This window comes from Amyelois transitella, chromosome 17 (genome assembly GCF_032362555.1).
Source record: "Amyelois transitella isolate CPQ chromosome 17, ilAmyTran1.1, whole genome shotgun sequence".
Lineage (NCBI taxonomy): Eukaryota > Metazoa > Arthropoda > Insecta > Lepidoptera > Pyralidae > Amyelois > Amyelois transitella.
In genome coordinates this window covers 3279985-3307686 of record NC_083520.1, presented here as the reverse complement: position 1 = coordinate 3307686, position 27702 = coordinate 3279985, and the positions used below count along the sequence as shown (strand labels likewise).

Genomic DNA, 27702 nt, shown 5'->3' with positions numbered 1-27702 from the left:
GCAGACTGACGGCATTTAAATCCAAACGTAGATGTTTTGGGATGAAAAATCGTTAGTAGAAAGGTAAATAAATTATTTAGGAATTTTAATAAAACATATTATAAATAATCAAGTTAATAAACTAGGTGTACCGTATAATAACGCTAGTGGAGTACCTCAAAAAATAGATTTTTAAATTGTAATACATTATATCTCATGTGGTTGATATTCAACAACACATTTTTCATTCAAAAATTAATAAAACCACAAATTTGTTTCTTCTTTTCATTAGTTTTTTCAAATGTCTTAATTTTACACGGGCGTTTTTCTTGTGTACCTGTCTACTTCAATTCTGGAGTAAACAAAAAATAAAGTTAAAATGGACACAAAAAAGTAGAGGTGAACTGTCCAGTCCAGTTTGTTAATTCTGAACAAGCGCCCGCGCAGCCCCTGAGGCTCATACACCTGATTATGTCAAAAAATGACGCTGCGGCCGGCTCGAACCGCATTCTACGCATTCTGCGCTGTCCCGCCGTTTCAGAGGCCACGTGACTGAAGACTTTATGCGTGACTAAAGCCCCCAAAGTTTCCAAATACTAGTTCTTTATGCAATTTCCTGCAATAATACTCAAGCCAATAAATCAAATCGTATCCTAGCATAACCAAACCGCGTTATCATTATCACTTAAAAGAAATGCGCGGGCGCAGGTAACGTCTCAGTTGAGAAGCGACCGCGAGCCGAAACGCACGTGTTTTAACAACCAGTGTTCAGTGCATTGCAATGGTGAGTGCAGAGTTTAAACTGTGATTATTGCGTGTCTAAATTAATTGCCATCACAATAATAGCGAGCCTTGGATATTGTGCGCCATACAACATTAGTACCGGAGTGTGTCGATGACTTGATTATCCATAAATTTCGTACGCAATCAGTAATTAAGAGATCATAAAATGTATCGAATTTTATTAGATGACCATGTGAAATTAATTTGCGCAATGTTTAAAGTAGGACAATTTTTTTTATATCTGACGCATTCATTCATAATGTGATGGTAAGCAGAATTCCATTCATTGCATGGTCATATGCAACAAGAGAAAATAAAAAAAATCATCAAACAAGCACGTGTTCTATCATAAGTCTTTACGGTGTAGGATATAAGGTAGATATTGCAGTAAATTGATAAATCCACTACAACTTGTGGGCCCGGCTTATGTATAGGCAAAGTTACTAAGGACTGCAATACTTTCGTGTAAGGTATTTTGATGCAAATGCTGTTCTTATTGCATGCCTTCTCTCAATTGATGGACAACCACGTGGTGCTTACACGCGAACAACTAAACAATTAGAGCATGCAATGTCGGAGATGGAATTGACAAATGACAAACAAATATCTGTTTTTTAAACTATAACGATGTTTAACAGTAATCTGGTACTAGGCAATTGAAATTTTTAAAACGCATTTGTTCTGCAAAAACATCTTTTTCTGTCGATGTTTTCAAATTATTGCCCATCGTTTTGTATCTATAGACAGTAATATGTTGAAATTGTCATCACCATCGTTAAAAAAATAAAATAGGCCAAAAAATAAGCATAAGTAGTCCAATATGTGTCAGGTTCCCTATAAAAGTTGCGAAGGTCAGACGAGAGTTGCTTCTTGATGAAACCTAACTTAATTACCTATCACCAATGGTGGACCCCAGAGGAGACGCCAGAGAAATGCAGACGCGACCATTACTATATAGACTTAAAATTTCTAATATATGTTATAGTCCTTATAGTTTATCAATTTCAAAAATTATTATTACTTGTTTAACCGCACGCATTAAAAAAGATACGATAAACAACAAGGTCGCTTTATACGTAAAACTCAACAAAACTAACAATTTGGTGTCAACTCGACAATTAAGATTATGTAAAATTTTATTTTAATTTACATACCACCATAATATTCTTAGTATATTTTAATAATGCATAATTTTTTAATATTTAAATTCTGCCATATACGCCGAATCACTTGTTTAGAATCTAAAAACTTGCTATGTTTTATGTCAATTACAGTGTTATATAAAATAAAATTTGTTTATATTCAAGGAAAGATATATTGAAAGAAAGCATTGGTATTACAATTATTAATCATTAAAATCAAAGATATTTTTATAAAACTTTAAACGATTGATATGAAACAAAATACAACTAGTATTTATGGAATCATATTGGTAAAAGAAAAATCTTCATGCGTATACATATTTTTAGTAGCTAATAAAATAACAAAATAACATACAATCTTTCAAGTCACGCCCGATAAAACACCATAAGATAGGTAGTTATAATCAAATAATTAGTGCAATAAATCGATATGATTACGATAATCTCAAAGCGACGTCACATACACGAAAAATGGGCGTGCAAGACAAGAGCTCATGTCAAAACATACCAAACCAAACTAATAAGAGTTCATAAAACAACGGCGCGTTTCGAAAAAAAAAGTTACCTGTAAGTGTTCTTGCGCTTCGCTTCCCTCGTCTTACCGGGAACACTCGCGTACCGTTCCTCTAAAAACATTGAAATAAATTCTTTCCATGTCTTCTGTCCCGGCCTCCTCACCTCTTTTAAGGAGCATCTGTGACCATGATTCCGTTCTGGGTAGGTCAGGTTTTTTAAACAAAGTGACTCCCGTATGATCACCGTAAACGGAAAAAAAATTATAATTCAGTCGCTTAGATGAGCTGTGCATGATTCCTCTTTGCAATCATATATTTTCAAATTCAATATCGCTCTAGATAGACAATGTTGATTTAATTTTTTATATCAGTAGGTATATACAGATTTTACGCTTCTGATATTTGAAAATATTGTATAATTATTTTATTAGATGTTTATTTGATTAGATATTAATTTATTTTATTTCAATGACAAGAATTTCTAACTTATCGGGACACAGATTATGATTTATGATCTATCATCTTTTATATACGTACCTATAGAATTAAGAAATAACAAATGGTATAAGTAGATATCTTAAAACTTTCGTTTTAATAAACGTTAATGAATTAATTGGAGATTTCACCGACACACTAAGTTAACTTTTTGTCCTAACAGGTTTTTATCAATGAATTTATAATGTAATGAATGATTGAATAATTTATTCGTCGCTATTTGAAGTCGCAAAAACGTATCTTACGTTCTCAACACAAAAATTACTAATACATATTATATTTTATTCGAAACACATAATAAAAAATTGAAGAATATTTTCGTAATTATTTTACTGAACAATTAAATGATCATTTCAATATTAACTGCAGACAGTTATAATGACCTCGGTCGGATATTTTTTTACAGTCTTTTTAGAATAATCCGTATACTAACTTTATATAGATATACTAGAGATATTATATAGACTTCATACCAAGGTCATCACGTGTTCTATCTGTGTCAACAACAGGAAAATATCAGCTTCTGATTTCTAAACAAAAAACCTGATGCTCCAGTGGCTTCATTAAAAAGACGTAAAAATTAATATTTCAACTAAGGTATAACTAAAATAGTATTAATTAACATAATCTATTTATATCTCTCTATATTCAAATATTTGGTACACACAAATCATTTAAGTACTTAGTTGGATAGAAGAAATTTACCTTAGTAGAGTAAGTAATAAAGAAAAAGTATTGACAAACACACACACACACAACACTCAATGATAAGTATGGATTGGCTATCACAATTTTAAAATAAAAAATAAAGGGTTATTAACGTGTCATAAAATTTTCCTTGTTAGGAAAAACGGCGAATATTTTGAAACATCAAACATATTGAAATTGTATTTTTATAATTAGAATAATTTAGTAATTTCAATAAAGTTATAGCCATCAATCTACGCCTACACTTACAATTATCGCACTGATACGAGTACATCAATTTTTGTTTGATTTATTCTTAGTTTAGAATGATCAATCATTGACCACGTGTCATTAGCTTGCAAATTTCTAACCATACAAGTTTTTTTGCGATTATTTTTTGGGTTCGGTAGCAAGGTTGCAAAAAATTACACACTTAGAATTTCTGGCTTTTTTATGAACTGCTACAGAATTGAGCTTAATGAATTCGAAAAAAAAGGAGCATTCCATAAAATATAGAAATATTAAATAAAAACTTCAGAAGAAAATTTGTATGAATTAATTGTTCTAGTTGTTTATGAGATATGAGATAGATAGAACTGGAAGTTTCAGAAAAAATAAAATGGTACGAAACCCTACTCGCACCAGTCTGACTCGCACTTAGCTGGTTAGTTTTTATCAGTGCGGTCGAATTCATGGCCAAGTCATGATCTGATCATGACCTCACGTTGCCGGTCGTCTGTCACTGCAATTATCGATTCCATTAGACATCATCATAAGACCGCTTCATTCACGTCTTGAACCAATTCTTATCCATGCACAGTCGAAAAATAAACTGGCCAAATGTCTTCCCCTTAATTAAAGGTAATCAAATAAATAAATAAATACTTGTGAAAAATGTCAAACTTTATGGTCTCCCGTAGAAATCGACCGACTAATCGTAATTGATATGGAAATCCGAAATTTTATGTTCTTCTTTCACTATACCTACTCCAATAAGTCTACAACTAACAACGTAGCCGCAAGTAAGAATTTTATCTACAAATCTTTCGAGATTAATTTAAAGTTCTTAGTTACTTTATTATACGTCAATACTCAATCAATAATTGTTCTTTCATTAATTTCACAAAATAATGTTCTTTATTAATATATTTGTTTTGCTTTAGATATTTTAGTACATAATATAGATATTCTGATGTAAGTTAAGTGGCTATAAAAATATACTATCTTTCAGCAAATACTCAACTTCTTTCCACGTCTTTCAATACATATTTAGTACATCTAACATACTAACCTATCCATGCCATGTACATATGTATATGTAATGCAATGTGCATTACAGTCTATCAGTTAATGCAAACTAAATGCGAGTTTCTCGTAAGTTGACTGTTGGATTCGACACCAATTGGGACCGGTTTAAGCTAATCTTAATGGTAGATAAGTAGCACGACAGCATGCTATATTAGTACTTTAAGTTTATAGTAACAAGAGTTATGGAGTGATGATAGAAATGAAACCACTGAATTGTTTCCATAGCCAAAATTTGCCATGGTATCCATTGGTGTGCTATTTGGAGATTGCATGTGGTGCTCTAAGAAGAGATTTCCCTAAATTCCTATCGGCAACGAGATATTGCCATGTTCTAAGATAGCACTTCTCTCGGGCAACAGCGTTTTATGCTGATTTTCTTCAAGAATGCATAAAAATTTACTGACAACACATCCAAAACTCTAGACTGCGGCCAAATTCTCTCGAAAGCCAATTCAAAGACAAAAGCCATCAGTCTCTATGAAAACAAAATCATAAAATTCCTCTTGCCACGTTTCCGCCGGAACACTAAACACCTATTTCGCGACGCGCCGCCATTTCCCAAGTAATATTCTTGAACGAATTTTATATGATTTCCGAGCATACGCCTTCAAAGGGTACTTAGAATGAGAGACAACTGCATTTTATGTAACGTTCTCAAGAAAGCTGATTTCAGAATGTGGAATACTTTAAATAACCTAGATTTTAATACGGACGTCCTTTTTATTGACATTGTTTTACTGTTGACTTTCCGGAATTTCAGGTCCTGAGGCTCCAGAAATTTAACTTATGTAATTATGATGATCCAATAAAAAAAAATACAAGTAGGTATAATATAGTAAACACAACTAGGGGTAGGTGTGTGTTTACTATAATGAGCTTTTTCCTCTAATAAGTCATCAGCACAACACCCCCTGATCTGACACATCAATGTGCCCTCCTGATTAAGAAATGGTGATTGTTACCAAAAGTGCAGTTAGCTCTTGAAATACGTCTTCAAAGATCGATGTATCTACAGCGCAGCCTGACCTAGATGTCTAGGTATTAGATTGTCAGCTCCGAACTCGGTGCGCTTGTAAAATAAACGTCGTGGAACCTAGCTAAATGGACATCCTAATACATTCAGACGATCTCAGGAATGGTCAAACTAAATCCGACACATTTCTTGGTTAGCATGCTTTTGTCTTGGTTTGTTTGTAAACTCTTTATTGCACATAAGAAAAATGCAGTACAGATAAAATTACACTAATACTAGCGACCCACCCCGGCTCGCACGGTACCATTTATAGATATAAACCTTCGTCCGGAAACCCTTTTTCCAACATTTCAAACAGAAACATCCGTCCACAACTTTCCCAGTGCATACATGCAGACAGAAATAGTGGGACTTTATTATTTGTAGTGATAACTTACAAAGTTGGACTTATCCCGTTTGTGATTTCATCCAGTTAACTAATTAATTGAAGATATACCTGAAAATTTACTGGAAAGTAACTATATATAAGAACCAAGTACATAATCTGTTTTTTTATGTACAAAACTACTTATATACTAAAATATCAACGCTGTGTTACTCTTTAGTGTTAGATCGTGTGGATTGTAAACTAGTATCCTAGTATTCGTTTATGTAAAAAACAATACAATTGATAAGTCCATTTTATTCTTGAGGTAGTTTCAGGAAGATAAACAAATTCCAGTTTTTTTGAACAAACAGTAGTTACAATTTTTTTATTTTATACATAAAGATAGAAAACCAATTTTTGTAACGTCCTTAATAATAAAACTAAATATTTATCAAATTTCCACGAAACATATTTTTTTTACAAAAATAACAACATATCTTATAATTACATACTTACAACAATCACCAATGTCTTTTTGTAAGTACGTAGGTTCTACTAATTATACAATTCGTATAATGATGTTCACAAAGTTCTTGTCACACCAACAAAGTTGTTAACTACAATTTAAACAAACATAAATGCGCCGACAATGAAAACGACGATCATTATAACCGTTTGTTACTTAAATAAATAATTATATGGGTTTGCCTACGCTTTAAATAATATGGATCTTGTTATTTTTGAAAGATGGGCAAATTACATATAAACACTTCTTCTTCCTCCTGGCTTTAGTCCTGGTTGCATCCTCACCACTCTGGAGAGGAGCTAGGATGCCTTTGGCCATGGATCCTAGATTGGGTGAGTCAGGTTTTTACCCGAAGCGACCTTTGCAGGGGAACCTAACCCGTATTAGATGGATCGTGGTTAGATACACATCCAGTTGCCTGAATGTGCAGGTTTCCTCACGACTCCCCTCACCGTAAAAGCATCGGTTAGTTTTCAAACTAATGTACTAAACCTTCGAAAATAGTAGTGGCCGGGGTGGGCATCGAACCTGTACACACACGCATTTTAACTGGGCACCTTAACGATTCAACTATCGACGCTCTCAAATTATACACAAACAAATTTTCCTATTAGTATTTTCTTTAATTAACGCACTTATTGCAAGCCCCGACTGGCCCTTAATCTTCAGGTTTTTTTTTAAACATTTTTTATCATAGTTTCTTATTTTGGCCACATGCAGTTAAGCAACGTAGAATATTTAATATTCGAATAAATGTTAATCTCTTGCGATAAGTAAGTATTAATTTTGATAAAATATATAGGTACCTACTTTAAAAAAACAATGCTCGACTTTTATACAAAAAAACTACAAAACTACTTAAAGTAGGTACGTTAATTATTAAAAAAGAAGGTTTATGAATTTCAATAAATATACATACTTATCTTTAATATTTTGCAAATTTATGTAATATTCCATTAATTAGGTACACTATTACCACTATTTGTATATATATATTTTAATTGCCATAACTATCAACATTTATTTCTTTGTTATATTAGTAATACCTTAAATTATAGCTGTGATTATAAAGCATTAAGATCTGGTGGAAATTCACCTTCTTCTTCACTATACTTCATAAATTTAATGCAATTTGTTGCGTTTGATACAGTGATTTGATATCTTGAAACATAAATTATAAGGTACTATTTACATTATGAACGCTCTTGGTCATTCCCAAATCTCAATTCAATCCAGCTAATATTATGTATATCATTTCAGTCTTTGCAAGACTGTTGGCTCTGTCTACCCTGATTTAGACGTGATAACTAATATATTGCGAATATTAGTTTGTTATCTCTTCACATTTAAACCGAATGTGAAGAAATTTGGTAACAAATATAGTTTACTTAGACGTTTTTGTAATCCCTACCGGAACGGGAAAGTCAGATACCTATTGTAGGTAATATCGAAAGATAACTTTAACCACCGACAACATATATGTAAAGATATCGGAGTCAATTCATGTAAAAATCAAAATAAATAAAAAGAGGAAATTCAGGATAAATGGTCAAAAGCGTACTGAGGATGTGATCGGGACAGAAGGAAAAGATAAGTAAAAAAATTACAATGTAAACATTGCATTATCGAATGACGTTATAAATGTAATCCTGATAACGTATCTTTATTATACTATCGTCATCTTGTACTACCAGTGCGAAACGACTTTTGTGTTCCAATTACAGAAGAATTAATTGTTATACAACAAGTAAGATGAGGACCATCACTATCACTGAATCTTAAATTCCATCATTCATTAAACCATCCAATTAAAGCCATAAATTCTATTCCCCATCAGCTTTGTCTACCCCACGTAAAGATAAGATTTGTTAGTGTACGTATGAACAAATAAATGAATATTTTGCAGTTCCTTTCAATAAATTTGTGAATACATCAAATGCTGGATAATAACTGAATCAGGCAAATGCATTCAGTATGATGGACGACATTGCAATAATATTATGCGTTACACCAGCATTGTTGGCATGCATGCAAAAATTAAACAAGATTTTGCATTGTAAAAAATTACTGATATTAAAATAAATAATCTAATGAGAAAAAAAACGGGGAAAATTATTCCTCCTTAAATTGGACTTCAATGATGCCCAAAATACGAGTATCTATTCTACGCGGACGAAGTCGCGGGCACAACTAACTAGGACACAAAAGAGCAAGCAGACTGAGTACCTATATGATAGACTTATCATATAGGTACTCAGTCTGCTCTTTGTACAAAAGAACTCAATAATGTCCGTCCTATCATATCAATCTGCAAATTGTAACTTCCTCTGCGTTCTCTTGAATAACGATCGACAGATCGCCGATAGGCTTGTAGAAATTTTATGTCACTCCATAGTGGGCGGCATGTCGTGTGGTGCAAATTAATTGTTGTAGATATGACGTAGTAAGGCAAGTTTCACTTAGATTCGACTAGTCGCCAAACCATAGATATAAAATATATAATGTATATAATGATTTTAAAAAATCTGATATTTAAATTCTCATTTTAAACGCGAAAAAACGCAATACATTAGTAACAAAATTTTATCTTTTAACGATCATGATTGCGTCAGTATCTTAATCTTTTTTTTATCTTTGAACGTTTTAATTTGGTTTTATCATTAAGTACATTTGACACACAATCTCCAAATGTTAATTATATGCAATCACTTCACATCACTTTTCCTAGCTGATCAATGTAATTACTCACGTTGTAATCTTAGACGTACTATTAATTATATAAATTAAGTAATTATACAAAAATAAAGTAAATGTCAAATGAATAAAATACTCTCAAATTTAAAATAATCTTAATATTGAATATTAAACTATTGGATGTAAATCAAACCACACCGCCTCTGTTGAATCGGACAGTACTTTTTAGTAGCCGACACTTTTTGTCGCGGCCCTTTCTAAGAAGAGCAGGCAGGTATCGAAGGAGATCTCCCTTAGTTACCGTGAAATAGGGTTCAATGAACGACTATTGCAAACGTTTGATACGCTGAGTTGAAAGCAAATAAATAAATAATACAATTTTTTTTTCACCAAATTGATTAAGTTTAAAATTATAGATAAAAATGTTTGGTCTATTTTTTTTTAAACCAGACACAGTATAATGTCTCCTATATTAATTTATGTCTATGGCCCAGCTTTTATGGACAGTTCCTAATGCAACTTCAACGGCAACTGACAAAGCCCTTAATTCCTATAAAAAAAGAGTAGACATTCATTTCTCATTCTTATTATTAAAATCTGTTTTAAGTAGGTAGTCTAAAATCCCTCGCAAGCGCGACGAATTGAAACTGATAGGAATTTTAATTGTTGCACTATTTATAATAATTCTTGATAGAAAATAACGGACTAAAATGCTATATTATTTATGTTATTATAAATTCCAAGACATAAAGCTTGAATATCAAGTAAATGCAATTACTATACCTTTTTTGTTTATCAACGTGCCAAATTTACATTTTTTTTTTAGAATCAGCCTCAATGTATTTTGGTACTTATATTATGAAGTACGGTCGCGTTCATAATTGCAGTCATAGTTCGCAAAACTTTATAGCTTGCAGTCACCGCTGTCACTCACACATTCACACAAATAACACAATAAACAACAAGCGGTGAAGCGTTGGGTAACGCGCCATCAAGAAGAGGGTAGTGTAAAAAGTCGACCGCTCAGCGACCGTCGTCCACTAATCAACACAGCGACACGCCACACAGCGGAGATCCATGGTGGAACAGTACGAAAATAATGGCTTCATACCGACCAGAACATTTGCGGAACAGTTCGACACATCAGTGGTTACTGTTCGTCGAGTTTGCACCGTGAGGGACTATTCCACAGACAGCCAGCAAGAAAGCCGTATTTATCCGAAATAAATAAGCAAAAACATTTAGAATTTGCTCGGCAGTATTTGGATTTTGACTGGAACAAGGCGATATTTACGGACAAAAAGTTCGTTTACGTCATCGCAACACGGTAGGCTTCATTTATGGCGAAGAAATGCAACTCGGTATGAAGAAAAAAATATTGTGCCAAATATGGAGTCTGGACGCATATCTGTAAATATGTGGGGCTGGATGAGTGCTGCTGGACCTGGAGAACAGATGTGGATAGCAGGATGCGCTACAGCTGCTCATTATGTGCAAGTGCTGGAAGAAACCATGTTACCAACTGTGCGGTGTATTTATCCGATTGATGATATGCAATATCATTTGTGCAAGACAACTACCCTGTGTATCGAGTCCATATAGTGCGTGAAAGGTTCTGCCAGTTTATATTAAAACTACTATGTACTTAGATAGTATTTTAAGGACAGCTTCAATATCTTTTCTTTATGAAAACGAATAATTAAGCTGTAACCTTAATAACAGGAGATAAGTAAATTAGTGCAATATGCTGTATGTATACCTTTATATAATCATCAATATGTAAACAAAACTATAGGTAAACTGTTTCAATAAAATTTACTTATTTTAATTATTGAATGTTTTATTTTGCTCCCTCTTGTTTAATATTTCTTGCTGATTTCCGTGTTTGAAGACACGGGTACTGTAATTCTTAGATATCAGTTAGTTAGTTAGTCAGTCAGTTACTTAGTTCAAATGGCACCTTGAAACATTAAAAATTGTCAGTAACAATATATATATTTTTTTAATAGACAAAAATTCCTTGAATAACTTCGGAATCCGCTAGTAACTAGAACAAGCGAGTGTGAGCAAGCGAGATTATCTATTATATCTTAGATCTCACTTGCACACACGAAGTAATAAAATTGCTACCCAATAACTTTCAAAGGAACCACTACCTATGTTAGGGTCGTGTGCAGACAAACTTTCAACTTTATTGAAATGATATAAGTCTGGCAGTCGCAGGCTTCCCTCTATAGGCAAATCTTATGCAAATAATGAGAGACGACGATATCTCGATCGACAATTATCGGGCCCAGTTCGGCCATCGTTGATTACCGTCTCTTTCTGTTTTGTTATGTTATATGTCATAGAATAATAAACTGTTTTACTTAGTAATCATTGGTATTAAAGACCGTATTCATTTGAAGGAATATTTATTCTTTTTAAATATGCATGTGTGTGTGTATCTAGTGGAACCACAGTGCACGCTATTTTAACCCGTAAGAATTTTAAAACTATGACTGCAGATATGAACGCGATCGTACAAGAAACTTTAAATAATATTGCAATGCAAAGGTAAAGAACCCTGAAGAAATCGGTAGATAGCAGTAAAATCAAAATGTTAATAAAAATCTATAGTATAACAAAATAGGTAAAAATGTTCTGCGCTACTTTACTATTTCCATACTATGCACGTTACTATATTGTTATCTTCGTTACTAATAGTCTAGGTGTACAAATAAGACTTGCACTTGCACATCGTGAGAATGTAGGCGAGGCAAAAATACAATGGTAATTCGGGACGCCGTTCATGCATTTGCTTCCGCGCGAGACAGTTTAGCTAAATTAGTTCTTTCCTGCGGCGTTCGGATATCTATGGGGGAATTTGATGTGAAAATCATAATGCATCGATTACATGACTTTTATATAGTTACTAGAGGCCGCCCGCGACTTCGTCCGCATGGAAACCCTATCAATCCCGCGGGAACTCTGGGATAAAAAGTAGCCTATGTGTTATTCTGGGTCTTCAGCTACCTACATACCAAATTTCATGGTAATCGGTTCAGTAGTTTTTGCGTGAAAGAGTAACAAACATCCATACAAACTTTCGCCTTTATAATAGTAGTAGGACTAGAGGCCGCCCACGACTTCGTCCGCATGGAAACCCTATCAATCCCGCGGGAACTCTGGGATAAAAAGTAGCCTATGTGTTATTCTGGGTCTTCAGCTACCTACATACCAAATTTCATGGTAATCGGTTCAGTAGTTTTTGCGTGAAAGATTAACAAACATCCATACAAACTTTCGCCTTTATAATAGTAGTAGGATTTAAGACTTAACCAATAAAGCTAAAAGCATAACGTAGCTCTAGAATAACTGCCAATGTTATTAGACTTTTAAAGGTCTAATTAATGAATAATGTGGCAATATTAATATAAATGTGCCGTGTGGTTCCCGGCACCAATACAAAAAAGAATGGGACCACTCCATCTCTTTCCCATGGATGTCGTAAAAGGCGACTAAGGGATAGGCTTACATACTTTCTTAGGCGATGGGCTAGCAACCTGTCACTATTTGAATCTCAATTCTATCTTAAAGCCAAATATCTGAACGTGGCCTATCAGTCTTTACAAGACTGATGGCTCTGTCTACCCCGCAAGGGATATAGACGTGATTATATGTATGTATGTTAAATGTTAATATAAATCCAGAAGTAATTGAGATTTTTCATTAGGAACAAAAATTATTTCAAATCTTTAATGACATTTTTAAATCAGTTTCTTTGTAAAATCCTCAAATTTAAAGCAAACGGCTCAATACAACAAAATTATTCAGAACCGTTATTTTATTCTGTTCACCTACATGCAGTGTGCGAAACTTTGTTAGTAAGATGATAACTACCTACATATTAGGTAGGTCCTTCAAAATAATCTCCGATAAAAATGCTTATGACTGCAGCCTTGTTCAATTATGGCATAATCTTGATAATGTCATATAAAGTTAAACAGTAGTAATATCTGTTTACAGTTCTTGTATAGGTAGCCTTGCAGCGTATTTCATAATGAACATAACTTTTTATAAAATCTTTTTCTGTTTGGCTTAATTTACTATTTAGCTGTAAAATATTTTCCAACAATACTTTCTGTATTACATACTATTATATTTATTATGCTTGCACTTTTAACTAGTAAGTGGATAACTTAACTAATAACTTACAAAAAAATTTAATTGTCATTTTTCTGGTTCCTAATGTATTAAGTTAACTACTTTACTTTCTTATAAATGAAGGAATGTCGTATTAAAAAAATATTTAGTCTTATTTTTATTTCGTTTGTTCATATTGAGTCAATGTGTTTTGTTGTAGATACAAAAGGCTAACAGTGTTCTACGGCTGTTTAAATATAATTTAAGGCAACAAAGAAAAGAGACTACAGTTAACTGCATAACAAACATCGATGATATGTTTGGTTAACTCTGAAAACGGATTGCACTAAACTTCACTACGGCTATCATAAGTAAGATGGAATACCAGAGAGTCCGTTCACATTGAACCAATGGCGCCAAGTTATCCCGCGCTTTATTGTACGAAATATCCATGACAAATGACTTTTTTTTTTCTTTTTAGTTGCTATTAGGTACAGCATGGGTGGCTACAATTTGAGTTAACTGAATCGCTTACGTACTCACTTGTCTTTTTTTGCGTCTTTTTTCTACCTTCTAAAAATAGTACAAAGATAGATGCTTCTTCGTCGCATTTTTAGGAATTCTGATAAGGTGCCTCATTCAATTGCCGTGTGGTTCCCGGCACCAATACAAAAAAGAATATGGCCATTCATTATTTTTAAGACTGTTGGTTCTGTCTACCCCGCAAGGGATATAGACGTGACCATATGTATGTATGTATGTATATGTATATGCCTCATTGAAACAATAATTATTTCACACATTTCTATAGGCAAATTTGACTTATTTATCAGCCAAAACCCAACCCAAAACGTCAAAAAAACAAAAAAAAAGTCTGTCTGTCGTCGGTGCAATTTTACCAAGGTTTGATTCTTTAAATACATTAAAATATTGATAAAATATATTTGATTTATAACTATACTAAAGAGAAATTGAAAGAATATTGACCTTGATTTATATACATACTTGCGACCCGCCCCGGCTTCGCACGGGTGCAAAATTATAAATGTTATTATACATAAAAACCTTCCTCTTGAATCACTCTACCTGTTACAAAAAACCGCATCAAAATCCGTTGCGTAATTTTAAAGATTTAAGCATACAGACAAACAGACTAAAATAACGACTTTGTTTTATACTATGTAGTGATGCTTTAATTACCATATCGTTAACGATTAACTATAATTAATTCTGTTATTGAAATCTACTCTGCGATACCTTATTTAATTGCCTTTTCTCTAATTTCAGAACGCATTAATACAACTAACGGCCTTCGCGGTCGCGTTGGCTCTGTCTTCCAGCAGCATAGTGAAGTCCCCTGGGAACAATGGGGAGAACTTTGAGCTGCTGATTCTGCACAACAATGACATGCACGCGCGGTTCGAGCAGACCTCGCAGCTCAGCGGGACCTGCACTGCGGAGGACAGGGAGGCCGGGAAGTGTTACGGAGGGTTCCCAAGGGTTGCCTATGTGTGAGTGTTTATTTACCTATTTTCTCGAATTTAAGCAAAAAATGCCTACATTTTTGGTATGAATTCGTTCCAGGTCCAGGATTCGAATCCCGGCCAGGGCATGATGAGAAAAGAACTTTTTCTGATTGGCCTGGGTCTTGGATGTTTATCTATATAAGTGTTTATTATATAAAATATAGTATCGTTGAGTTAGTATCTCGTAACACAAGTCTCAAACTTACTTCGAGGCTAACTCAATCTGTGTGATTTGTCCCGTATATATAATATTTATTATTTATATTTATAAACAAGGAGTGTGAATAGCAACGTAGAAAGGAGAAGGCGCCCGTTCCTTGTTCTGGAAAAAGTCAGAGGGGTTAGTGCCAGTTTTACTCGATCAAACACGTCGAGCAAGTAAACGCGAATTTGTATGTTATTAAATAAGCGCCACCTAGTGGTAACGCGATGGCACTAATGTAACTCCATACAGACTCGCGGTTTACTTGCTTGGCGCGTCTGACCGAGTAAAACTCGCACTAACCCCTCAGGTCAAGGGTACCTACCCTAAACCGACATGCTTGCATGAAGCGAATAATGGATATAGATGAATTCGCTTCATCCATATGCAGAAGTATGTAGGTATCGTGTCAAGTGGAAAGATCTAGGTAGTCTCTGCCTACCCCCGGGAAAAACGTGGTTCGTCTAACGTATTAAAATAAATTTTGTAGTGTAGTCGAGTCGTGTCGATGTCGTGCAGACTAAAAATATTTAGGTACTTGATTTTATTGAGTGATGCTATTTGTTATTTTTAAAATTAAACTCATAAACAAAAAGAGAGTTTAAATTTTTAAATTCAATATCGACCAACGATATAACGTTTCCCGATATTACATTTCCTTTGATGAAACCAACAACTGACCAATTTTAAAATTTCCCTTTGTTCCTTGTTTGTAATTTATTGGGAATCACCCGGTTCTATCGATAAAGGTAGGATTTTATTTCACAAAACAATTTCAGGAACTGATTATTTTTTATGGTAATATGGGTTACTGCATTATTAGGGTAGAATTATTATTTTTTGAAAGAGCTACGCATGTTGTCACAGTACAGGATCCAATCCTATATCGACTAATGATTCTTTTTTGATTTATGTAAAGTTTTAGTATTAACTGATGCTCTTAGGTTAAGTAAAATTTCGTAAAAAAAAAACCTGCACATGCAGGCAACTGGATGTGTAACCCCGATTGTCCACGATCCAATATGGCTCCCTATAAAGAATGTAAATCGCTTCGTGTAAAACCTGACTTAAAAAATCCAGAAACATGGTCATGACGTCAAGTTTTATCGTTCCTTTGTAAGGAGGGATCTGGCCTGTGGAAAAATGTAGTATCTGCCTACACCTCCGGAAAATGGCGTTATATGTAAAGTATATCGTATCTTGCAGTGTAAAAGAGGCCCGAAGGAAAGCGGCTTCTGGCGAGGGTCCACCAGTACTCTACCTGAATGCTGGAGACACCTACACGGGCACCGCCTGGTTCACCATCTACAAGTGGAAGGTGGCTGCGGAGTTCATCAACGCTTTGCAACCAGACGCTGTGGTAAGTTTGTAATAATTTGTTCTATGTTAAAATTTCGAGATGTCATATGCCTGGATTGTATATTGTTATGCATACGTGTTGAAAATACAGGATGATTTTGCATTAATTGGCATCCTTTTAACAGATGAATCAGTTCATCAAACTGTACAACTTCTTCTATGGGACCAACCTGAATACTCCGAAAATGAAATTAGCTGTTAAGTTTTTGTTATTCATACGTATACCTTTTGTATGAAGCAGCTGATATTTATCCGCGATAACTAGGTTGGTCCCATAGTAAAACTTGTTAAGTTTTAAATATATAGCCTGACCTGTTGGAAAGATGCCACCTAATTAATAAAAAATAACCCTGTATACAAAATATGTTGTTATTGATAAGCTTGCAAAATGTGTTGTTAAAGCTATCTAGTGTCGCTCATTTCAACCTTAAACAATGAGGAATAATTACCTATCATAATAAGTGGATAGTCAAGAGCATATCTGGTCAAGGTCTGTATGAAAATTATTAGGATTTCTATAATTGGTGATAATTAAATGATAGTCTACCTGCAAATGATCGATCAGTTCACTGGCATCCTTACAAAGATTTTTTAATGTTGTGATTGCAACAGCGCCTTTTCTTAGAATGCAAACTATTCAAACAACATTGTTGAACTGATTCAAAAATGTTGCAAGAAGATATTTACCACTGCCAATAAAGGTATTGTATATTCTAGTAATCTGGTTGCGCATTAATAGGTATATCAAGTTCAGATTACAGCCTCCAGCAAATGTAAGCAAAGAAAGTTCACCGTATTGGAATCATATGACTTCTTCATTTTCAGAAGAGTATCGTTTACAGACTCTTTACGTATTTTCTTCCATGTATTTGTTTCAATAGTATTTTGAAAGTCTGTTCAAATTGTTTTTATTGTTACCTACCTAATATCACAAAGGACCGGTAGGTATACATATTTAAAAGAAAGTATAAAAATATATGATTATGTTGTTAATTATTTTGCCCTAAGCAAATTCCAGGCTTATCATTATGATATTATGACTGCATTCTTATCTTCATTTGTTTGATTGTTTGAACACTTTATTTTATCTACCTCTGCGGAATCTATAATTATACAAACCGAGAATTATTAGATGTTAATTTGAGCTGCTGTGATAAATTTGGTTCAATATTAGCTGAAAAGCCGCTTACGAAGCGGGATAATAACGTAGGTACTGGCGATGATTATGGTATATATTATATACCATAATCATCGCCATATACTATATAAGGAACCCTATCTACACACATCAATTACGTAATCGAAATTCATACTAAGCACTACACAATACGATGAAGAGACAATAAAAAAAGATTATAAAACATTCCATTATTTACAAAGATATTTAAACGACATGCGTAAAAAGTATTAAAACAACAAATATCAGATACACGTGAGTATATAAAAGAATGATGTGACATGTGTAACGAAGATCTGCTGGATTCAACTCAAAGTAAGTTGATAAAGAAGACAAATTGTTGGTCACGTTGTGGTACCAATACCAAAAAGTACCAACAATAAAAACATTACAATAAGCGTTCACATAAAATTTACTAATATATTGTTAATATAGTACTAGAAACTAATATATTATTACTAATATGTTCAACAATCGTTCATTTAATATTGTCATTCTTGAATTCATGACTTTTATATTGGTTGTGGTTGTGGAATTATTTGTTATCTGTTGCATGAACGCAGAAAATGGTGGTGGGTTGAGATTTTTTTAACACAAATCTAACAATTTCATGTTGCTCCCCAAACTAATTAACATTATATTTTATTATTTCATTGAAATTTTTTATGACATGTATACTACCCTTAACTGCCGTTATAATTAATTTCTACTAATACATTCTGTATAAAAAAATACTTATTAGATACTTATATAAATCTTACTTATCATAATCTCATTAATCAGTTAATAACAAATATTAACATACTTAACAATAACTGTGTGTAAATTACTGTTGAAATATAAAGCATACTTATATTTCCTTTTCAGTCGCTCGGAAACAATGACTTCGAGTCTGGCTCCACGAAGTTTTCGCCATTCATCAACAGCCTCAACACTCAAATCGTGTCCAGTAATGTTTTGTTCAAAAATATGGAAGGCAAAAACCTGGAAACATCCGTAGTTATCGACATTGATGGAAGAAAAGTTGGAGTTATTGGATACCTAAAGCCTGAAAATAAATTGTTGGATAGTGCTGGCGATGTAGAATATATTGAGGAAGTTCTTGCTCTAAAAGAAGAAGTTGAAAAACTACAAACATTAGGAATTGACATAATTATAGCACTGGGGCATTCTGATTTTGAAAAAGACTTAGAAATCGCAAGAGAAGTTGATGGTGTAGATATAGTGATTGGCGGTCATAAAAACATGTACTATTGGAATGGTACTGCTGCAGAAAATCAAATACTGGAAATGACAATTATCAAACAAAATTCTGGGAAACAAGTTTTGGTCACCCAATCTTACGCGTATAATAAATATTTAGGAAGACTTAGTGTTATTTTTGATAAAAATGGAGACATTACTAAATATAGCGCGGAACCTGTTATCTTAGATAACACCATTCCACAAGATCTTGAGTCAATGAGTATCCACAAAATTAACACCAAATCCCTAGCTCTGACTGCTCAAGAAGTACTTGGACAAACTTCTGTAGTTCTTGATGGCCAGTCTTGCCGTACTAATGAATGTAACCTTGGCAATCTTATCACCGACTCTATGATGTATTACTACGCGACCAGATTTGAAGGAGACACATGGACTGATGCTCCTATAGCTGTTATTCATGGAGCTGCTATTGCTGCTTCGATTTCACCGGATATAAGACCAGCATCCGTAACTAGGGGAGACTTATTATCATCATTGCCTGTTGCAAGCAACTTGGTCGTCTTATCGATGAATGGGACTATTTTAACTGAATTTTTAGAACATTCAGTAGCTGATTATAATCCTTCAAATCCTTCTGGCCAATTCTTGCAATTTTCGGGTGTTAGGGTTATATACGACTTCGACAACGAACCAGGTACAAGAATCGTATCTGTAGTAGTTCGATGCTGGTCATGCTTAGTACCTCAATTCTTTGCTATCGACGATTGGAGAGAATACAAAATAATAATGCCTTTGTCATTATTGGACGCACAATATGGTTTTACTATGCTTACTAATTTACCGCAAGAAGAACTTGCTTATGATGAGGTGACATGTCTAGCAGAATACTTAAACCTAAGAAGTCCTGTATATCCAGAAGTAGCAGGACGTACTATTTTACTGAACGCGCCTGATTCTGCAGCCACATTCACTTCTTCTGTTTTAATATTTGCACTTATTGTTCTTTCACGTGTTCTCTCTTAATTTTGTAACAAAAATAGTTTTAACACATAAATATGTTTTTATTTTAACCCGATATAACCAGCCATCAAAGTCATTTCTATTATAACCATGTAATTGTTTTATATAAACATAAATATTTGTGATAGTGAAAATTGGACCAGCTAAGGAAGAATAAGAATATATTACCATATGGGATAAGTAGCAGTACAAACCTAAACGGTATTTATTCCAGGCATGCTCTTTCTGAATCTTTTCTCTATTTCTTTTGCATGCTCTCTTACTATTCAGACCGATGGCCTGTTAAATATATTTTGTTAAAACAAAACGTTTACCAAATTTTAACAGCATGAAAATATTCGTATTGCTTGCCAAAAAATTATAACGTTTAGTTGAGTTCTTTCTTTCTCCCTGCGATATTAATTAATGCTGCATGTTTATGCATACCTTACCTACTTGCATTATTGGTGTTTCCTAATCTTTGCTGTCTTATTTGGTGTCTATTTTATAATATTTTCGGTATTATTTCTACATTATGAATTTAATATTTTTTTATTTGTTTCAGTCTCTGGGTAACCACGAATTGGATAATGGGGTTTCTGGATTGACGCCATTTATTGAAAATGTGACCTGTCCTGTCCTGGCAGCCAATCTCAATCTCACTATGGAACCAACCCTTGAATCAGAAACAAACCTTATGAACTCTGTAGTATTTAACATATCTAATACCAAAATAGGTGTTATTGGATATTTAACACCAGAAACGCAAGTTTTAGCAGTGAGAAACGATATAATATACGAAGAAGAAGTATCTGCCATCAAAAAAGAAGTAGACAGATTAAAGAAAGAAGGAGTAAAAATATTTATCGCTTTAGGTCATTCGGGATTTACAAAAGATCTCGAGATCGCCAAAAAAGTTGAGGATATCGATCTCGTCATAGGCGGACACACGAATACCTTTCTATGGAATGGCTTAACTAATGAAACGGAAACACCTGAAGGCCCATATCCCACGATAGTAAAGCAAAAGTCAGGAAAATCTGTTCCTGCAGTTCAAGCTTACGCGTATACAAAATACTTAGGAAAACTTCACTTGGTGTTTAACACTAATGGCGATCTTATCAGCTTTGATGGAAATCCAATTTTGTTAGATAAATCTGTACCTCAGGATCCTGACGTTTTATCTATCGTTAACAAGTATCGCGGCGAAGTACTTAAAGAAACTGAAATAATTGTTGGCCAAACTTCTGTTATTCTAGATGGACATTCTTGTCGCGTCAAGGAATGTAATATGGGTAACTTTATAGCTGATGCTATGGTTAATAAATATGCTTCAGAGTATAAAGGAGTAGGTTGGACCGATGCTCCAATAGCTATAATTCAGGGAGGCGGCATAAGATCTTCTATAGCCAAGCTTAGTTTACCTGCGAATGTAACGAAAGGCGATGTACTAATAGTTTTGCCATTTGGTGGTAATTTAGCAAAAGTATCAGTTAACGGAACTAACGTTTTAAAGATGCTTGAACACGCCGTTGCCTTTTATAGACCAAAACGTGCTCCCGGTCAATTTCTCCAAGTTTCTGGAATTCAAGTTCAATATGATTTTAAAAAGAAACGCGGAAAAAGAGTTACCCGAGTTTTACTTCGTTGTGGAACTTGCGATATTCCTACGTATTCTGCTCTGAACGTTTCACAGTATTACAATATTTTAATGCCATCATTTCTTTCAACAGGAGGTGACGGATTTTCAGTTCTAAATGGGCTTCCATCAGTAGCTTTAGACTATGATGAATTAAATTGTACTACTAATTATTTTAAAAAGATTAGTCCCATATATTACGCTGTAGAAAATCGTATAATTTTAGATAACCTCAATTGGGTTAAAAGTTCTACCGTATCCATACAGGGCTCCATAGGTTTAATTATAATATTTTATATGTTTTTGGACTGTTTATGGTAAAATTGTTATTGATATTACTTACACAGTAAAAAAAGGGTTTTAATTTTTTACTTTCAAACAGAGAATTTACAATAAAGTTTGCCAATAGGGTAATATTATGTTATAACCGAATTGTTGGTTTATATTAGTACATATTGTAAGTATACGAAAATAATGTTGTATAATATTACATACATCTGTGTAAACGTGAAATCTTTTAATTTTTCTATTTAATGATTATATTCTAAAATTATATAATATATTAATTAATTTTAGAGTTGAAATTTAAAGTATTGATAAGGTCCAATATCAAATTTTTGTTTCAGTCCCTTGGAAATCACGAGTTTGACAACGACGTGGATGGTCTTACTCCATTCATAGAAAATTTAAACACTCCAGTGTTAGCAGCTAACTTAATTCTTTCTAAAGTTCCGGAATTAGCCAAGGAGACAAATCTCAAGAAATCAGTAGTCATCAACACTTCAGGTCATAAAGTTGGCATTGTGGGATACCTGACACCAGATACTAAAATATTAGCAAAGAAAAATGATGTAGAATACATTGATGAAATCGTTGCCCTTAAAGAAGAAGTTCCAAAACTGAAAGATCAAGGGTGTAAAATTATAATAGCATTAGGGCATTCTGGTTTTAGCAAAGATTTAGAAATTGGAAAAGAAGTTGACGGAATCGACTTAGTTATCGGAGGACATTCTAATACTTTCCTTTGGAATGGAACTTCTCCTGATTCAGAAGAAATTCAAGGACCGTACCCCACTTACGTAGTGCAACATTCAGGAAAATTAGTACCAGTAGTACAAGCATATGCTTATACAAAGTATTTAGGGAAATTGCATTTAATATTCGATACTAATGGAAATTTGGTTTCTGCTGATGGATACCCCATTCTTCTAAATAGTTCGATTCCACAGGATACAGAAACTTTAAAGATAGTCGATAAATACAGATTGCAAGTAAGTAACACAACACAAGCTGTGGTGGGTACTAGTTTAGTTCCACTAGATGGCTTAAATTGTCAGAAAATTGAATGTAATTTAGGAAACTTAATAGCAGACGCCATGATTTATACCTATGTAAAAAATTACACTGGTAAACATTGGACAGATGCACCTATAGCTATTATTCAGGGAGGAGGTATAAGAGCATCCATAACACATACAAGAAAGCCTGCTGTATTAACAAGAGGAGATCTTCTAACAGTATTACCTTTCAAAGGTAGTATATCGAGAGTAACAATGAACGGTAGCGTTTTATTACAAGTTATTGAATATTCAGTGTCAAAATATAATCTTTTGGATTATCCTGGTGAATTTCTCCAGTACTCTGGTATAAAAGTTGTTTACGATTTGAAACTTCCCCCAAACTCAAGAGTGGTGGAAGCAAAAGCAAGATGTGCTGCGTGTGATATTCCAAAGTATTCCATAATAGAAGAAGACAAATTATACAATGTCTTAATGCCTACATTTATTTCTAATGGCGGAGATGGTTACACTATGATTATTGGTTTGCCAAAAGAAACATATCCATATGATGAACTCTTTTGCTTAAAGACCTATTTACAACGATATACGGATGTCCTGCCCGAAGTGGAGGGAAGGTCAATTTTGCTAAATTTAGATGCGATTAGATCAAGCTCTAATTCTTTATTACCTTCATACGGCTTATTACTATTGATGTTATTAGCGCTTAATAAATAACGAATAATTTAAATAGTAGGTACAGGACCAAATATATATACTAATGCAATAATTGGAACAAAAATTATTAGTTCTTTCTTTAGGGGTAATGTCAACAACAAGAATAACAAATTTTGATGAGATATTTAGGTAACTACATCGCAGAATAGACGGACGTGGATTAACACCACAGACTTTAGAGATTATATTCTCTATTCACACACAATTGTCCATTATACTAAACATATCATAATCTTGGATTATAATTAGGAATACATATATTGGCGAACGAAACATTCAGTATTAAATCGGATCTCTGGTTAATTATAAAAAATACAAAATATCAGTATTTCTTTAACTGTATGTGAATAAATTGATTTGGGATAAATGGTAGAAAATGTCTGTAGCTAAAGATTTCCTCGGATATAAGTATTTGTTGTAATTTAATTCTAATTTAAGCATAGGCGGCAGCATAAGATAAAAATTTGTTATTAATTATTGCTATAATTGACATGGTTTACCATTTCAAACATACATAATACAGTACCCAGAGCCAACAGGAAAGGCCACGATCAGCTTATATAATACCATTTTACTAAAATTTTTTGTGCTATTTTATTGATTAATCGTCGTAAAGCAGTGGCTTCCAACGATTGGTAGAAAAAAAAATTAAACAACACAAAAATTAATAAACCCAACCAACCTGCTGCAGGCTTATTATAGGTACTTTAACACAGTGTTGTGACATAGTTAGTGTTTATTTTTATAACAATTTTATCACTTTTGTATGGTTAAAAATATGTGTGACAAGATTTGATTTAAATATCTGATGAAATTAAAATAAAATATTGTGACTAAAAGGATATTTATGCGAATTTCTAAGTTGAAATTTACCTACTACTATGCTATACTACTATGAGTAATTAGGTATGTTCCTTGAATATGTACATAGCCACGAATATAATGTGTTTTTTATTTACCACAAAAATTATCCCTATATTATAAATAGATAGGTAGGTACATACATATCTTCCTTTGACATTGTCCATCAGAGTGCGTGTGTATTCTTATAAGTTCTATGTAATAAATCCTAGTTAAGTGTGTTTTACAAACATAAATTTACAGTTAAAATGCAAGATCTAAGAATCTATCTATCTAGAATATATCTAGAAATATATATATCTAGAAATCATAAGTTGATGTTTAAATTACATAAAAAAATACTTAAATGTCAGATTAAGGTATTTTTTTACAACCATAAAAACCTAAATAATATTATTATAATATTCCACAACACTAACAAAGTGAAGTTCCTGAATTGATAACTTATAAGTACAAAAATATTTATTAAACATTTCTACAATCTGAATTCGTTTCATTATGCCAAACAAGGTCCTATTAATCACAATAGTATTATCTATAAGAACATTTACAGTAATTTGCCATTCTTATGCTAATAAGCAGTAGTAGAAGATCACAAAATAGAAATAACAAATTATCAGACAGCATTCATCGGTCAGCTTTTTACACGAAGCGACTCCCATCCCAGTTTTGCAACCTTTGCAATTTTGAATCCCAATACCTATTGGATCATGGATACACATCTACTCCACTTCCCACTTCTCCTCCCTTAGGTTTCCCTATGTTTTCCGTCAGCCGTAACAAGTACCAATATGTCTTCACCACTATGATATATGGTTTAAAAATTTACTTATGATTTGATGGGTGTTAACTCACTAAATATCAAATCACTGTGAAAGTAGATGACGCGATTGCAACTACCAAGCGGCTTAAATCAAACCCTGGAAAACTTAGCTGGAAAAATATCATCGATATAGTATTTAGCATATTTTCTTTTTCTTTTCCAAAACTACAGTAGCCTACATCGTAGGTATATAAATGATAATAAAATGCAGTGTGATATTCCTACCTTACATGTTTTATCACGTGAAATCCAAATTATACTATATCGATGACTTGAAATTTCTTTCCTTCCAGTCTCTCGGCAACCATGAGTTCGACGAGGAGGTTGAAGGCGTTATACCATTTATCAGAAACTTGACATCACCAGTTTTGGCTGCTAACCTTATACTGGACAACGTGCCAGAACTACAGAATGAGAAAAATCTGCATCCTTCGGTAGTCATTCCAGTCAACGATATCAAAATAGGCATCATAGGATACCTGACGCCAGAAACAAAGTATTTGGCACCAAAAAATAAAATAGAATACGAAGACGAAGTAGTCGCTATCAGAAGAGAAGTAAATAAACTGAAGAAGGATGGTGTAAACATTCTTATAGCTCTAGGACATTCAGGGTATATAAAAGACTTAGAAATAGCTAAAGAAGTTGATGGCATTGACTTAGTTATAGGAGGACATTCGAACACATTTCTGTGGAATGGTAATAAAACAGAAGAGAAACCCGAAATACCACAAGGACCCTATCCAAAAACAGTGAAACAATCAAACGGCAAAACCGTATTAGTAGTGCAAGCATATGCGTATACTAAATACATGGGTAGATTGCATTTAAATTTCAATAAAGATGGCGACATAATTGATTTTAACGGCGCGCCAGTACTTTTGAACCAGGATATACCAAAAGACCCGGAACTCCAAGCAACTATAAATAAATATCGAAAAGATATAGACAAAATCAACGGTGAGGTAGTTGGAGTATCATCAGTATTTCTAGACGGAGAATGCCGTTTGAAAGAATGTAATATTGGCGATTTGATCGTAGATGCAGTCGTTAATTATACACGTCAAAAATATGCTTATTCACACCATGAGGATTTAAGTATAGCCATCGTCCAGGGTGGTCGAATTAGAACATCGCTAGATAGGTTTCCGAAACCTTTTGAGATGACAAGAGGCGACTGGATTACAGTTTTACCATTTTCGGATTTGTTGACTATTGTGACAATGAACGGTAAGATATTGAAGCAGGCCCTGGAACATTCAGTATCGACATGGCGGGAAATTGATAGCACTGGCCAATTTTTACAAATTTCTGGTATAAAAGTAGCCTATAACTTGGAGAAGCCGCCTGGTTCTCGAATAATAGACGCCTCAGCAGTATGTAATGGCTGTGGAAAACCAGGATTAAGCTACATAAAAGACTCTTATGAATATAAAGTGGCTATGCCAGAATTTTTAGCGAAGGGAGGTGACGGTTTTACGATGTTCGAAACTCTTGACAAGGAAACCCTTCCATATAATGAAGTCGAATGTGTATTTAACTACTTAAAACAATTAGGTCCTGTAAATATTCAAACTAGTAACCGAATTAAAATTAAGAATGTAGAACTACTCAAAGAATTCGGCGACGATACTGCCCCATCTAGGGCATTTAGTTTGTTACACCACAATATTTCCAGTATTTTAAGTATATTAATAGTATTATTTTCTTATGTAAATGTTTTGTCTACGTGATGCACCTATACGGGTAGTTATTTTTAGGTAGTCTTTACATACAAAATAATATTAAATTTAATTGAGAATCTCAGCTCGATTAGAATTTATGTATTTGTTACTTATTACCGCATAATTTACGCCACTTTTGAAAAACCGGTCAAGTGCGACCTAAATTAGCATTATGAATATCAGAAACAGGACAGAAAGATGACTGCTGTCTGGGAACACCGTAAATTTTTTTTTACTTTTGTTACATATTTATTTTTAAAGGGTACATATTACATATAACTTAATATTCTGTGAACATTTCAAGTGACGTTATCAATAACAAGCAAAACATTTACAGCCTCATTCATAAACGTTAAGACACTCTTTACGACATACTTAAATCTTATTAATAAATGCTGTGAGTTAAACATATAACAGAATCTTAAAAAATAAGAGATATTTAACTAAGACACGACTTTACTGGTTTTATGAATAACAAAATTTAAGACACTGCTTAAGTCTTAATCAACGTCTTAGTTAAGACGTTCTTAATAGACTAATTCTTTTTTATGAATAAGGCTGTTATTTTAAAAAGTTT

The 27702-nt window shown here is 33.5% G+C and overlaps 1 protein-coding gene across 1 annotated transcript; it reads left to right on the top strand.

The window, feature by feature from the left end:
- The first annotated feature begins 608 nt into the window (after positions 1 to 608).
- LOC106143339 (uncharacterized) lies at positions 609 to 27149 on the top strand. Its single transcript, XM_060948778.1, has 7 exons — positions 609 to 763; positions 14882 to 15105; positions 16529 to 16682; positions 18726 to 20009; positions 20629 to 21813; positions 22329 to 23294; positions 25695 to 27149. The coding sequence occupies exons 1-7, from the start codon at positions 761 to 763 to the stop codon at positions 27132 to 27134; spliced, it is 5256 nt and encodes a 1751-aa protein (XP_060804761.1). The 5' UTR covers positions 609 to 760; the 3' UTR covers positions 27135 to 27149.
- The last annotated feature ends 553 nt before the right edge of the window (positions 27150 to 27702 follow it).

Bases quoted from the DNA above. Each gene is read 5' to 3' on its own strand.
- LOC106143339 (XM_060948778.1), top strand. The intron at 20,010-20,628 runs GCGCCTGATTCT...TATTTGTTTCAG, and splicing joins GACGTACTATTTTACTGAAC to TCTCTGGGTAACCACGAATT. The intron at 23,295-25,694 runs GTGTCAAAATAT...CTTTCCTTCCAG, and splicing joins TACAAGTTATTGAATATTCA to TCTCTCGGCAACCATGAGTT.